Source organism: Heliangelus exortis, chromosome 5 (genome assembly GCF_036169615.1).
Source record: "Heliangelus exortis chromosome 5, bHelExo1.hap1, whole genome shotgun sequence".
Lineage (NCBI taxonomy): Eukaryota > Metazoa > Chordata > Aves > Apodiformes > Trochilidae > Heliangelus > Heliangelus exortis.
Window position 1 is genome coordinate 12,170,855 of NC_092426.1, and position 16,323 is coordinate 12,187,177.

The 16,323-nt window shown below is 37.7% G+C and overlaps 1 protein-coding gene and 1 long non-coding RNA gene across 15 annotated transcripts in view; one reads left to right on the top strand and one right to left on the bottom strand.

Moving 5' to 3' along the window:
• The window catches only part of LOC139796963 (uncharacterized), a 43,883-nt gene extending 36,409 nt beyond the window's left edge, over positions 1-7,474 (top strand). The window contains exon 7 of the long non-coding RNA XR_011726227.1: positions 4,886-7,474. This is a non-coding gene — a long non-coding RNA (uncharacterized lncRNA). The remainder of the gene's footprint in view (positions 1-4,885) is intronic.
• EML1 (EMAP like 1) overlaps positions 1-16,323 on the bottom strand; it is a 128,318-nt gene that overhangs the window by 53,132 nt on the left and 58,863 nt on the right. For all 14 annotated transcript variants that reach the window (XM_071745619.1, XM_071745611.1, XM_071745612.1 and 11 more), the window contains one exon: positions 2,470-2,652. In XM_071745619.1, the coding sequence (XP_071601720.1) occupies positions 2,470-2,652 (183 nt within the window). The remainder of the gene's footprint in view (positions 1-2,469; positions 2,653-16,323) is intronic.

Below are 16,323 nucleotides of genomic sequence, written 5' to 3' on the forward strand. Positions count from 1 at the left end.
GACCAAAACCAAGCTCAAGCTTTTTTCAATTACAGGTTTGAAATCCTGAAACTAGAAATATTTAAACTATTTTAACTCTAATGTACTCATAAGATGTTGTCTTCTGTCCCATAAAGCTTCTTGTTCCAGACTTTGAACAGTATACAGGGATTCTGTTTTCTGAAGGCACCAACCATCCCCTGTAACACGTGTTTTCAATCCTAATCTACTTCATCTACAGATCAACTCAAAGAATACAATAAACTTCAAACCCAAGTTTGCATGGATGGTGACACTTTGAGTTCAAATCCCACTTCTTACAGTTCAGAATGTGGGATTAGTTGCTAAATGGCCAATGGTAAGAAAATGGATTGAGTCCCATGCAGGCCTAGTGTCTAGACATGAGAAGCCACCACTCCAGTTTCCCCATGCCTAAGAAAAATCTTTCTCCTCATAGTCTTCATCAGGAGCCTCTGTAATACTATTCCAATGCTGAAATTCAATTTAGTCTTATGCTAAGCAGCTGCATGCAATCCATTATAAAGTAGTTGTGCCTACTACCAGAAAGAGGCCAACATGTGCAACGCATCATATTTGATAAAACAGCTGGAAGAAACAAATGATCAAGATAGTCTGGTTTCTGTTTTATGTTACAGAATACATTTAATAAGGCTGACCATACTCTAATGATACAACTGATATATAATATAATCAGAAGCTCTTTACACACATCATTACAGTAGCACTTATTTCAAGAAAATAGTTGACTCATTTCAGGAGTGAAATGGATGAGCAATTTACCTTACACTGTCATTTCACACACACATTAAGAAGCATATGTGCCATACACACATTAAATTTAAAAAAAAAACAAACTAAAAAAAGAAAAAAAACGGCCACTGAAAGCAGAAAGATAGACTTAGAGAAGCTTTTCCTTAATGTACATTGAACTATGGCATTAACAATCTGCCATAACTAAGAAAGCACCTCCTGATTTAGAGCCCAAGTCTGCTCACAGACTCGATGAAAATCTGGCCTGTATTTTGCGAAGAAAAACCAGCAGGCAAGAAGATGTGATTTGGTTACAACTCGGTCATAATTACAAGACTTTGCTTCCCCTGCACATCAGATAGCATCTATTTTACAGGCAACATACAGTCTCTTAATCCCTTGTACAACCAGTGGAATTTTTTATCACTGTGGAAACTATTTTATTAACATTTAACTTACAACTTTTTAATTTATTTATCTATTTTTTAATCAAATACACAGACAAATTGAGAGGAATACAACAGAAGTGGAAGACAACAGGTAAACAAGATCACAGGCGACTATGGAATCACCTGTAGTTGCAGGCAACTAGCAAGCCGCATGACTTTTTAAATTCTGTCCCTTTCTCCTTTCTTCACTCCAAATAAAAAACATTTTAACAAACATTATGTCTCACTTCAGCAAATTAACTAAGTAGCTCCTGACCTATTTGGTTAAATCAATGCCTAAAGTAAATATGTGCTGCAAGTAAAAAAAATATGTAACAGAGATAAAAAGAAATCCTGATTTCCAGCTGAAAAAAATCATTAATACATAATTACATCTCATACTTTCAATGTGAATTAAGTTTTTAATTTATATTAATACATACCAGGACCAAAATGAAACTATTTCTTCATTTAGACAACAGAGAGCTTTTGAGATTAGTCATACTCTCTGTCTACATCTAGGTAGCCACCAGTCTTGCTCTTAAAACAACTCAAAAATATCTCATGCTTTTTGCTTTTGTAGTCTCACAGACTACAGTAAATTGCATTGGCTGGGTTCTAACAAACCTTTATTACTGTTAACACTGGATGCTTAACTCCAGCTTTTCTGATTTGTGTATGGACAAACCTGTTCTTGCAGAGCAGGAATCAAAAGTGAACATGCAGCAGCACAGGAGCACAGCACAGGATGTTGCTGAGGGGCACTGGAATGGGGTCAACCACCAGCCACAGCTCTGCCTCCCCTCCACTGAGCAGCTGGTGTTGCACCATCTCTTGAGTCACAACACCTGTGCACTAGCTTAGAGCTCTGGTTTTGGCTACACCAGCACCACCCAAAGACACAACATTTTAAATTAAATTATATTTTGCTTACATTTAAATAACATTTTCAATCAAAAATCTCTAAGGAGTTTCATCCACAGAAGCTGGTATGTTACCCAAAGAGTTTATAAAATAATCTTGACCAAATTCAGGAAGTGGTAGCACATTTGTAGGGAGTGCATTAATCAGTAAGAACATGAAATGCTTTGCTAGTTCAACTTTAAAAGACTCATGGATTTAACCACTTGGATTTTTATGTGTGGTCTTAATGGATTAAATTTCAATTTTTTTTTTTTTAAAGTTTGATTAGTTGATTTGGAGTATTTCAAAGGTCCAAAGAATAACCTATTTTAATACATATAAAACTCTTCCCTGTGCTACCTATTTTACATATATCTGAAATGCAAACCTTTGGTAGGTCCTTTCTTGTTCTGCATGGCCTGCTGTTCCTCTGTAATATTCAAGCGTCGAACCACATCAGCAAGGGCAGATTTAAGCAGCTGGATGTCATCTTCCTGCATCTGGACACGCTGCTCCAGAGAGGCAATGCGATCTGTTACCTCCATACTGCTTGCAGCAGAGGCACTGTCATCTGAGTAAAAGAGCAGAAAAAGATGTGTTATCACTAATGTAAAACCATCAAGAAATGCCTTAGATAGCTGGGCACAGATAAAACTAAGGTCTTTCACAGATCTGACAATGTTTTGAGAATTGACTAAAAGCTAGAGATATAAATAAATAAATAAATAGTAAGTAAGTAAATAAGACAAGTACCTAAGAAAAATGTAATAATGAGGTTGGCTTCAGGGTTACTTAGTCTTAATTGAGGCCCACTATGAATTATCTACATGTTTGAACTGGAGTGATCAACCATCATCCTTCACCACTCTGCTCAATACAACCTGCTGGCACTGGCAGGCATTCAGCTCAAGAGTTATACTTTGTGACACCTTCCACACCTTCCCAGATTTTTCTTTCTCACATATGTGTCAGAATGTATACATACACAAGAAACAGACAGGCTTACATGTGTTCAAGTTACCTTCCACAGACTGAAAGATGGATATTAACCCCATCTGCTAACTTCTGCTAACTCCTTATTTTATATCAGCAGCTTCAGCAGAACATTCCTTCTGACTGAAATAGAAACATCAGCTAAATTCAGAAATAGTCAATAATTGTAGTCCTAGCCTGAAAATTCTTAAAAGGGCATTACTTTGCATACAATTCATCCATTATTTGGAAATAATCCACAGGAACTTAAAGCCTGCAACTCCCTGATGAGGACTAACACATTCTTTCCACTCCAGAACTAGTAAAAAGAATATTTTTCCTAAACAAGCACTTTCATTCCACTCCAGTTCCTTTCACATAGAAACACTAATTTCTTACAATACTAAGTTAGGAAAATGAAGAAGAAAGGAAGACAAAAGCAATGCTGAAAATTTCAGTCAGTATCTATTAGGAAAAAAAAAACATTGTGCAGTTCTTAAGGAGCATTACAAAGTTTTATTTAAGTGCATGGATTTGAAACCTTAAAAAAAGTTGGATATTAACTGATCATATCAAGTAAGGTTATTCAAGTTATGAATGGGTTATGGATTTCATTTGAAGACCTAGTAAGTTGTACTTCAGCAATAATGGATATTAATGCTACTATCTACAATCATAACTGACTTCTTCCTAATTCTTAACCAGAGCCCACTATACATATTTCTTCTGTTAAAGCCAGTCTCTCTTTGTGAAGAAGCTGTTATTTGTTTTCAGTTCTTGTGTATTTAATTCTCTCCCATTCCAAACCAGAGTTTTCTACTTCTTTTATGTAACGGTATAAAATGAAAGTGAAATAGCTTGTGGCCCAATAAAAATTTCTTTTTGAAATCTGCTTTGAAGCTGTTTTTTGGGTTCCTTATCCCTTACACCCCCAAGACCTACCTGTGGTTACCAAAAGCAGAATTAGAAACAACTCAAAAACAAAGTTGTTTGTTTCTGTTTCATACAAATATGTAACAATATTGATAGTCCATAAATAGCTACAGGGTAATGTAATTTAAATTGCTTGTGAATTCTTTTACAGGACTTCCAGAATATTTTAAATATCAGCATAAGGATATTATTAGGCTGAACACAGTGGTAATGAAAGTTACCCTGTAATGAAAAAACTAAATCAGGACTCAAGTTCCTGAAAAGCCCTAAAAAAAACTTTGCCTATGACAAAGCTTTCCAAACTTTGGCCAAATCATACTTCTCCTCAGCACAGGACTCTGTCCTGCAGCTGGTACAGGTAATTAATGCCCAAACTCAGATTAGCAGCCATGCTGGCAGCAGTATGAACTGCCTGCAGAACTTAACCTTTCCTTGCACAAACAAAAGGCCCATGCTGCTCTAATGACTTTACACTTTAACTCAGCTGGAAATAACATGGATTAGCATAGTGGACAATAGGCAACAAAATCAAAAGCTTGATTTAACCAGTACAAGCCAAATTCAAACTTTGGCCATTCTGGCAAATTCAGTATGGCATGGCATAGTTTTCTTCTGAATTCACTCAACAAGAAATAGACAGTTCCCAAACACAGGGCAGAGAAGAAAACCAAGAGATAAATCAGTTGGTGTTAAAATGTCCTAGGCCTTGTTACAAAAGAAAACATCCTCATTAAACTATCAATTTCACAAATTTTTCAGTGTGTAGAAACGGTAATTTTGCCTAAACATAAATCTTCAAGTAGTAAATCAGTGGTGGAGATTTATTTAGTCCTGTAAGAAATCACTCCCACTGATAATTATTAAGATGTCTATCTCTGTCTTCCTCCTCCTTTTCCCAGCTGTCACTGAGTCTCTTCCTCTCATGTCCTCATGGACCAACAGACATCTGGACACAGCCAGTCTGTGCCTTCCACCATCACCATTCTTCCTGGTTCTTGGGAATATTACCCTCATCCTTGCTGCAACTCACAACTTGCTTTTCTGTGCTGGTTATCCGATTGGATGCTGTTCCCTTCCAAGGATGTGGGAAATAATAATATTTGTAGCAACTTTCAGTAAGATGAGAACTAAAGGCAAGACTTTCTAGAGGTCAGTCACTCACACTTCACTTTGCATCCCCTTTGCATGCATATACAAGCAAGCTAGAAACAAGACACAGAGCACAATAAAACTATGTATTCTGAAGAATGCAAATTTCAATTATAAAATAAGTATAACCTGTTTGTTACGCAAGTAGAAGATGGAATGTTCTTGCTGTCCAGATCATTACATCCCAGTATGTTGAGCAACAAAGTTGCAACTTTAGCACAGACAAATAAGGAAAGTGATGTGGTATCAGAAGGAAATTAACAAATGATACAAACCTACCAAACAAGGACAAGGAAATCACAACAGATGTCATCTACTTAGCTCACAAGAGCAAAAGCTACACCATTTGAATAATTCGTGATCTGCCCCTGCAGTACAGAGCTCATCCTCAGAAAAAAAACATTTGCATGGAATTTTTTAGCACACATTTGCAATGCAATTTAGACTCTGAGTAGAGACACCTTACTATTATTATTCCCAAACCAATATTAAAATTGAAGTGACTATACATTTTATAGCACCTAGTTCCACGTTTTCTCCTGGATGAAGAGCATCCTTAGGGAATTTGTGCAGAGGGAGCTGATAGGGAAGCAGAAGGGATACAGAAGAGGCCACTGAGTGCTCTCTCTTGGGGTGGTCCAACCTGGGGCTACATTTTCCCTGGCAGGGTCCATACGTGGACCCTGGATTCCAACATGGAAGCTGAATTAAAAGTGTGCTTTGATTGTACAGTTACAGTAGCTGAGAGAAATGTGCTCCAGAGGATTGATGTAAAGGTCCTCAAAACACCCCTGTTGAATCCAAGAAAATAAAAAGCATATTTTTAAAAGTAATTAATGTAAAAAGAAATATGGAGTATTAATACACAACCATCAGTGCATAGCTTTACAATATAATAAGAATACCATTATGTCAGTACATGTCACTTCATGATAGCAGACTCAATATTAACAGCTCCTTAACAGTGTCCATATAGTTCAATCTGGTGACCTCTTTGCAACGTAACTGTCACAAAACCCACTGATATTTACCCTCTTCTTGAAAAGCATATGAAGGAGAATACAAATCCAAACAATCTGCCTTAGATGTATTTAGCAGTCACTACCACCACTTTTGCCCAGGGACAGACATCATATCACCAACAAAGGTAGCATCAATAGCTCATGGGAATTAATCATTGCTTCTGTTTCATCAATGAAAAGAAAAAGGACTTTTAAAGGGAAATTTATCCAACTTGTTTTCAGAAATCTGAAGTTCATCACTTTCTACAAGTGTTCATTTCTTTTTATGGGTGATAATGCAAGTTTAAATCACTGCCTCAAACACATAAACCTACATCTCTCAAGATAAATGCCACCTACAATGTCCAAAATTAGATAAAATGAGGAGGTATCAGTTCAGATGCCTAATTCTTCACTGTCATACATCTTCGTGGTAATGCTTGGAAAGACAAAGTTGCTATGCCTTGCTGAGAGATCCTGCAGGTTTCAAAGAGCAGGCAGAAAAAAAAAAAAAAAAAAAAAGAAAAAAGGAATGTTCTTCATGTCTCTTTAGATTTTCCAACCAGCTAATCCATGATCTCATAGATTGGAAAGATTTCTTGTGGCAAATTAAAAGACAATACTGAGTCAGATGATTAATCTGCTTCCAAAGTGTCTTCCATTTTTTCCAGCAATTTATTACTTGAACTTAGCCAAATGTGAAGAAACATCTGAAGTCAAGCCAACAACAGGACATGTAGGCTGTTTACAAGAATGATTTCAATATTATTTCACTGTATGTAGGCTAAAGCAAAATTACATACTTACTCTATTAACTAATAGAGTAAGGAAGCAAATTAAAATGCAGACTATTTTATATGAATTTTACCTGCTGGAAATTCTGAATCTAAGCTTTACGTTAATGGTGTAGGATATAATTAAAATTAAAGTAGATTTGGCACACACAACCCCCCCCGCAGCACTACTTCATTAAGCACATTCCACCTTTTCCTTATACAGCCATTAATTTTGAGACTCTCTTCCCTGGCTCAGACCATGGCAGCTGATTATGTACTGGAAACATTAAGTACTGATTCTCAAAAGACTGGCAAAAAATGTTTAGTTTATTCAATCTACATGGTCTCTGTGGAATACCAAGTAACAGGATCAAATTGTACAGAAAGTATTTCCAAAACTTTTCAGGATACATTCTGTGCACTATATGTTTGTGAAGTACCCAGCACGATGAGGAGGAGAGCTGCTAGACATTATTATGATATACTTTAAAAGCAGCATCTTGAAGACTTAGCCAGATTTGTCCCTGAATTTATACACTCCACAAAACATCAAAAAAGAAAACCTAAGCCTTCTGTGGATAGCAAATTCAAGCAGTGGTCTCCAGAGACACTCTCCTGGCATAAAGATATAGATCATGACAACAAGCCTGAACTGAGTTTAACTGGTAGGAATACTGTCCATCAGTGAGACATACTCGTATCTGTGTAACACACTCTTCACTTCTGAAATTAATTTCTGCAAGTATCTACACTTCTCAGAAATCACTATAAACCTCAGGACTGCTACTACAGCCTTATTAAAAACCCCCATGGAAAGAAAGGAACTGTCCACCTCCAGTATGGTGTAACACAGTCCCTGCTGAGAAAGCCCATGACACCAAAACAGAGACAGTTAAGAAGAGCTCTTCTTAAAAAAAGAAGAGAAAAAAAAAAAAAAAAAAGCAAGCACAATCCTGCAGCTGACTTTAGATAGGAAGAATTATAGACTGAATTTCTGAATTTGACCCAGCATACCAGCAAGTAGGTAACAACAGCGAAGAGACTACAATTCCAGAAACATTTTTCTACCGATAAAGGCCCACACTTTTCAGACTCAACTAACTCTGCAAAATTGTCAGATGTGGCACATGTAGCACTGAGATCTCATGCAAGTAATTGAGTTGCTTAAACTATTTTCTTCAAGTTGCCTGGGAGTCACACTAACTTTCAAATGACCTTTCCGCTTCACCTCTCTCAATGCCATCTGTTTAGCTTGAAACTCTTAACAGTGCAGAAAGAAAACCCTCTGTGGCAGGCATCTCCTACATCTTCAAAATCTTGTCCTCCCTTTTTGGTTCATTTCATGCATCTTTGAGTCTGGGGCACAGAACTGAGCCAGACAAACTATTTGATAGACACAGTCTACCTGAACTGACAACAACAGAGAGAAAAAGAAGAATTAGGAAGAGACACAGTCAGCCAAGGATTAAAATGAAAATGTCACACAAAAATGAACACAAGCAATTGGCTGTGGCACACAAAGAAATGCAGCCCCCACATTGTTACCAGGCTTAGATGCAAGATCTGAAAAGTACCAAGTATTCTCCTATAGCAATTTCAGTGGCTTAGTGTCAGCAGTTGTTTTCAGACCAAAAAGACTCCCTGTGCAAGAAAACAATGGAAAAATAAACGAGCGGGTTATTTTTTCTTTGACAACACCACATCAAGCCTCTCTGTTCAAAAGATTAGTGTGGACAGCTTTGCACAGACTAAATATCTTTCCTCCATCTACTTTTCTAGTGAAAAACATTGTACTGTACCTGAGACATAGCAGCAGCTTTCCAGGCTTGTCTCCTGGGGACAATGACAACATATATGGGCAACAGCTTATCATAAAGTCTGGTACATACTGGGCTGGGCTGGTAGACCCCGATTTGACCAGATCAGACTTTCCACTGTGAGAAGCAAGTAGATTTAAAGCCCAAAACACTGTTATCCTATTTAATCTTGTTATTTTGTGTGGTTAGGGAAAAAATTGATAGAAAACTTTAAAACCATGTTGCTCTGCAAGAAGTTTCAGAAAACAAAACTGGTTGCCAGCTGAATGCTAAAGGAATAGCCTTTATTATGTCAAATCCTCTAATTGCTTTTTGTTATAAAGTACACATAATAGGGTAAAAGAACAAACACCCTATATGCTCTTTTAGTTGGACAACATTGACTGTGAGGAACAAGAAATCACATCTAACCTTTAAATCAAATACCATGCTCATCTATAAGTTTATATATGTGTACATGCATATAGCCTCAGAACAGGTAGGACAACTTTTCAGTTCAATCTGTATTCTAATGCATGTATTTAAGATAAGAGAGATTAGCAGTGCAAGCAGATGCCCCAGTTTGGTACAATCAGGTACATCTCACAGTAAGTAATCTGAACAGACCAGATTAGTTTTTCCATGTCCTCATGAGGTATGCATGTGTAGGAGGAAATGTGAAGAAGACAACTCTATCCCACACATCCACATTATTGCCATACTCTGGGCTATCCTGGGATGATCTAAAAGAGACCATAGAATCACTAATGTAAAGCATCATCTTGTGAGAACAGAATTTCTAAACCATATTAATGAAAAAAAAAATTGTAATTTAAATATTTGTTCATCTACTATATATGGATACAGATGGTTATTTTTGTGAACAGTATTTTCCCTCATCTATTAGAGTTAGCTATTGTAGTCCAGTATTTATAAAACCATATACTGTCTTTCCCAAGATTTGTGAAGGAATAACATGTCCTTTTACAGTTTTACCACCAAAAACTTAGAGAAAGAATATAACTCCATAAAATTAGAAACAGAATTTGAAAGGGTAAATCAACAATAGCAATCACCACTCAGCACCTCCCAGCTGGGTGCACTGTACTCATTAACAAAATTAGAGAGAAGAAAACCAACTTAACAGAAAATTTTCAGAAAGTTATTTGTGGGTAATTGGTCAGCAACCACTGTACCAAAATTAAGCATGTGCCCTTGACCCGCCTGTAACTGTCAAGCTATAACCAGCAGCTTACTGTTTGTCCCCAGCAGATGGTACATGAGTTTCTACTTGGAAATTAACCAGTTAAAATTATCTTCCCCAATAGTGCTTAAGATGAAGATAGAAGAAATCTATGACATATCAATACATGGGAGGAATTTTCACCAGAAGAGGCCCATTAATGTAAATGCTTTTACAGTTCAGAGTTACTGTCCTGGCTCTGCTGAGAACAGAAAGCAATAGAAAATGTTTTAACAAATTATCATTCCTCCACATTACCTTGGGAGCACGTTATACCACACACACACACACAAAAACCCAACCAAAAACACCAAAAAAACAAAGCATAAAAAAAAGCCCAAAATAAAACAAAAAAAAAGCCCCCACCACCACATTGTGAAAAAAAGAAAGAAAAATAAGCAGAACCTTCAGTAGCATAATATTAACACAGAGGTAACACCTGGAGAAAAAGTAAAATAATGGGATTTGCCTAATTAAGAAACTGAAAACACAGTCTATGAAGAACCTGTAAAGAAAGAAACTGGTGGAGTAATTAATCTGTGTATTTCAGGATAGAAGAGCTGGGCTGTGTTTCACTATGTTACATTCTCAGTGATGCTCAGCAGATGTGCCTGGATCACACCCTGAAGAGTGAAAGAAGAACAAATTGTGGAACACGGGAGAACATTTACTAGAAGTCTCATCTCCACATCACAGCTACAGCTCAATGTACAAGTTACCCTACAAAAGCTTGCAAAGGATGAGTGCAAATTCATCACATGGTGTACGCTAATTAAGCTACAGATTTTGTTTAGCATTGTTAGACAAAAAGCCCAACCAACTTAGATACAAGATTTGCTTCCACTAAACATGTTTCCAACAAATAAACTCCACAAGACTAGAACACAAAACATTTTAGAAACTTTATCAGTACTTAGTTAAATATATTTTTACTGCCTTTAAAAAACCTGGATGCCTTCACTGGATTCTTCAACTATGTTGTATGCAAATAAAGTAGAAATACTGACTTCTATATGCAGTCAGGCAGATTCAAAAGGAAGAAAAAGTTACCGATGTCAGAATTACAAATTAATTTTCTTTTATTCCTTTGTGTTGTACTTAAGTTATTTTCCTAGACAAAAGATGATTCACAGTAGCAAGAAACCACTGAGACCTATCAGCTACTAGTTCATCTGAAGTTAAATGCAGCCTTTACAATACATTACAGATAACACTATATTAACACTCAGCTACTTAGGTCAACATACATTTTTTCACTTTAGCTTTCACATTCAAAATTAGAACAGCAGCTGATAGTCAAATTTGCTTGGACCTTTCATGTTTTACCTATGACATCTTATAATGTTTTTTTTTTTTTTAATCGAAAATTCTATGGAATTTCATTAATACATAAGAAACAAAACAATTGAAATTTAAGAAATTAAAAATTTACTAAGGTGGAGACTACTTCAGTAGCAATAAATCTGTAGTTGGCAATTAGAAATAGTTAGTGTTTTATCTTATTTCATAAGCATATCCTTTGAGAACTAAGAATTGGAAAATCCCAGCTTCTAATCAATAGCATCCTATTTAAGATATAACCCTCATTTACATTTCTGAAAGGCTTACCAGCTTTTTTAATTGTTTTCTGTAGACTCAAAGTAAGCAATATAATATGAAGAGAACAAAACATTCCTGCAGAATGGGTTATTGATGTCAAAAGCAGATTTATTACTTTTACAAACTCTAGTTACTGGCTCTCAGCTAATGGTTTCACTTCCAGCAGCAGTCTGACTTTTTTTCGGAACTCTGTACCTCGTGAATATTTTAGTTTCTAAAATTAATGCAGTATTATATTAGGCTTCATTACAGGTTGTCAGAAAGACAAATCATGATCTAAATATTTAAAGGAGAAAATTCTCACATTTAGAAAGCTATTTTAAGTCTTTCACAGTAATGTACCATTTTTTTCACTATTGACAGCTTAGTGCTCAAGAGTATTTTTGTTAGCTAGTGACAGTCTTGCTTGGACAGAAGAGGAAAAAAACACAGGATGCCTACAACAGACGACTTTTTCCTGTACTGTCTGTCTTTGTACTCAATTAGGGTTGAGTCTTCTTTTCATTTTATTCTGAAACATATAAAATCTAAAATTTAAAATTATACATGTTAATAATATTTTTGGTTAATTCTAAAATCTTCAGATCATACATTTTCTCTCTCCAGAGAAAAATCTTTACTGCCACTAATGAAGAAAGAACAAACTGCCCCTGCCAAGGACTCAAATACAGCCAGAGACACTGCATTTGAGAGTGTTAGATCTCCTGGTAATAACCAGAAGAGGACCACTTCAGGGCTTTTCAGGATACAGAGAAGGAAGAAAATCTCCTTTTTTGCTATCCTTAGAAAGCAAAATAATTTTTTTTAAATTTCAGGTTTGTTTCAGGAAACATCCAAAATCTAAATAATTATTTAGTTTAAAATGCAACTCCTCTAATTAAAGGCAATTTGCATTGTTTTAATTTTAACTGGATTCCCTAGCATGAGCTCATGTTTTTATTTTTACCACAGTGGGGTGCATAGCATTGTTACAAATTTCACCCATCTGCAATGCCATTCCCAGCACATTATGGAAGCGTGGTTCTGCTGCCCTATGAGAGGGAAGGAGTTACACTCCAAGACTTGCACCACCCTCTGCACCATCCTACAGCAACACACACGTGGCCTTTTTTTAAAAGAAATTCAGAGTTCCATGGAGCAGGAGAGGAAGGAGGAGAGAGAGATAATCTGTTTCATAACTTTCATGTTTGCTGAAAAAAAGGTTTACAGATCTGCTTTGATCAGCTGCTGCAGTATTGTATCTCCCCAAGACTACAGAGTCCCCAGTGAAAGGGAGGGGGAGAGCCAGGAGATGCCTGATCTGCCCTTGGCTGGGAACAAGGCTCAGGCCAAGGTCCAAGCTGAGCCTGGCTCATGATTGTTCCTCTCCCTCAAGGACTTTCTGGGACCGATTTCCTTCTGGCGACAGTCAGCACTTCTCCTGCCTGATTTGCACCTGAGAGATTAGATGGGTGAAGGCTGCACAGGGCAAATCATTTCCCACAAGCCATCTCCTAATGGCAGTGAGCTGAAGAACTGGTGCCAACAAACACTGCAGAAAGCCTGGCTGATAAAGCTCTTGTCACTCTGATTACTGAGCATCTGAGCTTCAACCCTCATGATAAGGTGGAGCCTACCAGAAAATTCAAACCCTTAAAGCTAATATGGCCCTGGAGCTTTAGAGCAAAAGTTTTCTAATGCTTTCTTAGCTCTGGATACGGTAGACTTTGCATAAGTCAGACCTCTGTATACAAATGTACAAACACAAGGTAGGGCAAGTATAGCCACTTCAACAACATTTAATATTTTCAGTGTTCTCACTTGTGAGCCGTGAATTTATTTACCTATATTCCCCTCTCTGATCCTTTCCTGTTTTCAACTACAACTTCAGAAGCCAAATGCAAAACATGCCAGGACACCACTTAATATTACAATCTTTATCTATGATTCAAAGAGGTACATTTTTAAATCAGACCTGAACACAGACTAGCGGTCTCCAAGTATGGAAAGATTATTTCAGTGACAAGATTTGCCCAAAACTGCACCCAGGTGCAGTAAACTTCTTCAGCAGAGCACAGAGCAGGGATTTACATTACTAGTAAGCCAAGCAACACACTGAAACTGGAAACGACTAGATTTACAAGAAGTAGGAAAATGTCTGAAACTGTTTGGAAAACATTTCTTCCTACTACACTCAAGAGATAGCTCAGTAAACAATATCCACTCACAGCACATCAATTTTCTAAGCCAGATGAGGCAAGCAGGAGATGCCTTTTTCAAAATGCTCTTCAGTTTAGCAGAAGACAAACAGGAGTAAAATCTGGTACAGAAAAGTTTCAGCATGAAAATAGTTATTTAAAGGACACAGTTGTAATAAACAATCAATCTCATGGTAAGACACAGAGACTAAAAGGACATATTCCTTGTCATAATATGCCAAAGGACATATTAAATATGACCTTTTAAGTAAATTCATGGACGCCAGTCTCTCTCCATGGCAGAGAAGTTTCATCCCCAAAGCTACAGCTTTCCTGGGCTAGTGACCCAACTCCTCACACTCAGTGGTCTTATATGTAACAGTTTCCAACTTTTAATTCTTCACCAAAACCGTGCATTTTATATTTGCAAAGTCAAAAGCTGAAGCAAAATGGAAAAGGATCTGGTTGATCAGGCGGCCCCAGTTACACTTGAACCAACAACCATTCGCTGTAGCACTTGGTGCTGCTAAAGCAAAGGAGTTGCACACCCAGTGACTCTGGGTGGATAGGGGGGGGAAAAAAAGGGGAGGGAGAAAAAAGGGGGGGAAAAAAGGGGGGGGGGGACCCACCAAAATCGGAACACAAAAAAAACTCAGAACCTAAGTGTTTTACTAAAAAAAACCGCCATGTTTTGAGGAGTCATCCACATTGTGATAGCTTCCACTACCCAATTCATTAAAAAAAAAAATTCACAGAAAAATATCATTAATTTTTGGTCTTTTTGCTGTCTTGTAAGTACTTCATTATTTCTAGCTCTCCTTGCTGGAAAGAGAGACTTTTTAACTGGCAAAAAATTTAATGGCTTTATATTTACTGAATTTCAAATGGACATTAAATACTTTTACTGGATTTATTGGACTCAGAGACAGTATATCGTGTGAAACAAATGAGGCAGAATTCAGCAAGAACTATAGGGAGTGATGAAGTAATTTAAAATTTGGAAACACATGAATAAAACATTTGTGTCTTAAGCTTCATTATTCAGCCTTAGTTCTAATGCTGTCTAACTTCCCAAAGCTTAAAAAGGAAAGCCTAATAATTTTCTCATGTTTTCCAGAGGTTTGGAAGTTTCTAAATGCTTGCTACTTTATCCACAAAAATAACTGACAGGAAGGAGAGTGTATTAGTGTAGGTGGATCCGTACCAGAAGATGATAAAATTTTGTTTCAGAAATGGCTGCCTACAGCAGAGTAAAGATAAGACCCAATAAATCTGCATTTCCTTAGGAAGTCTGCAAAATAATATGCTCTCATGGTGGAGGTCATGGAAGCTTTCAATCTTCAACCTGTTGTCAGGTGAGACACTGCAACAGGTTGCTCACAGAAGCTGTGGAAGCCCCATCACTGTAAGCATTCAAGGTCAGGTTGAAGGAAGCTTCAAGCAACCAGAGCTGTAGAGAGATAGTAGAGATAGTAGAAGGTGTCCCCTGTCTCCATGATAGGTAATATCTACCCAGTCTACCCCTGCAGCCCTCAGTCAGGGTCTCAGTTGTTCTGTGAGGCTAAAGACTACAGAGTAAGGTGGGACAAGAGCTGGAGGGCATATAGTTTTGCTGCTGAGGCCTATACATGACGCCTGATTAACACCAGTGTTGTGAGAGAATACAGCATGCACAGCAGAAACATCAGCTGCTATTTCAGCAGCTCACGTTCCATTTCTGAAAGACTTGCAGCCTGGCAAATGAGACAGAGTGCTGGGAAAATGGTCCTCCTCAGTGCTGAGTCCTCCAGAACTCAGCCTGACCTTCTCTCAAGAAATCAAAATAGTGCTAAAAATTTGCAGTGAAAACAGTATCTAAAAATTGACAGCATGGACCAAACTCTCCTAACTTACTCCTGGCTGCCCCCAGACAAGTCCCTGCAACACAGGCAGCTGTCATTGCTACTTATTTTACGGAAGAGCTTGCCCCACATCTCAAGTCAGCACACGCAGGGATGCAATCACTTCTGTGAGCTACATTTGGGAGTCAAAATCCCGAGGCATGGGGTAAGTGCCTCCCACTACTAGTTACTGCAGACAGCTGGCAGAGCTGCCAGGCCAGGAGCTCAGGGGGCTTCAAGTAGGAATGGGTCACAGTTTTCCACAGGAAGGAGATTGGATCCAGTATGCAGGTGGAAAGCATGGCACCCAGAACATGCACAAAACCCAAAGCACGAAGCCAGAAAGATGGCAGAAGGAGAAAGGGCAGCTGCCGCTACCCAAAATCAATCCTGCTGCCACCACTGCCTTTGATCTGCTTATGATACCACACCAAATACACCTGCATGTCTCCAGATCCCCCAGACATACTAAATGCCATGTATTTTCTTCTGTCTTGTGCATACTTTCTCATAATCCATTTCCCTTTGGACTAACAGATATACTATAGCTTCAACAAAACCTGCTTCATCTTTCCTCCTTCTGTCCATTCCTCCTTCTCCTTGATACAAACTACAGAAACCATCTTCTCTTTTCAGTGTTTTTCCTGCACCTTCAACAGAATGCAAAGGTAAGGGTAATTCTCACAGTACACAGAAAGAAAAAGGTCATTATTCCA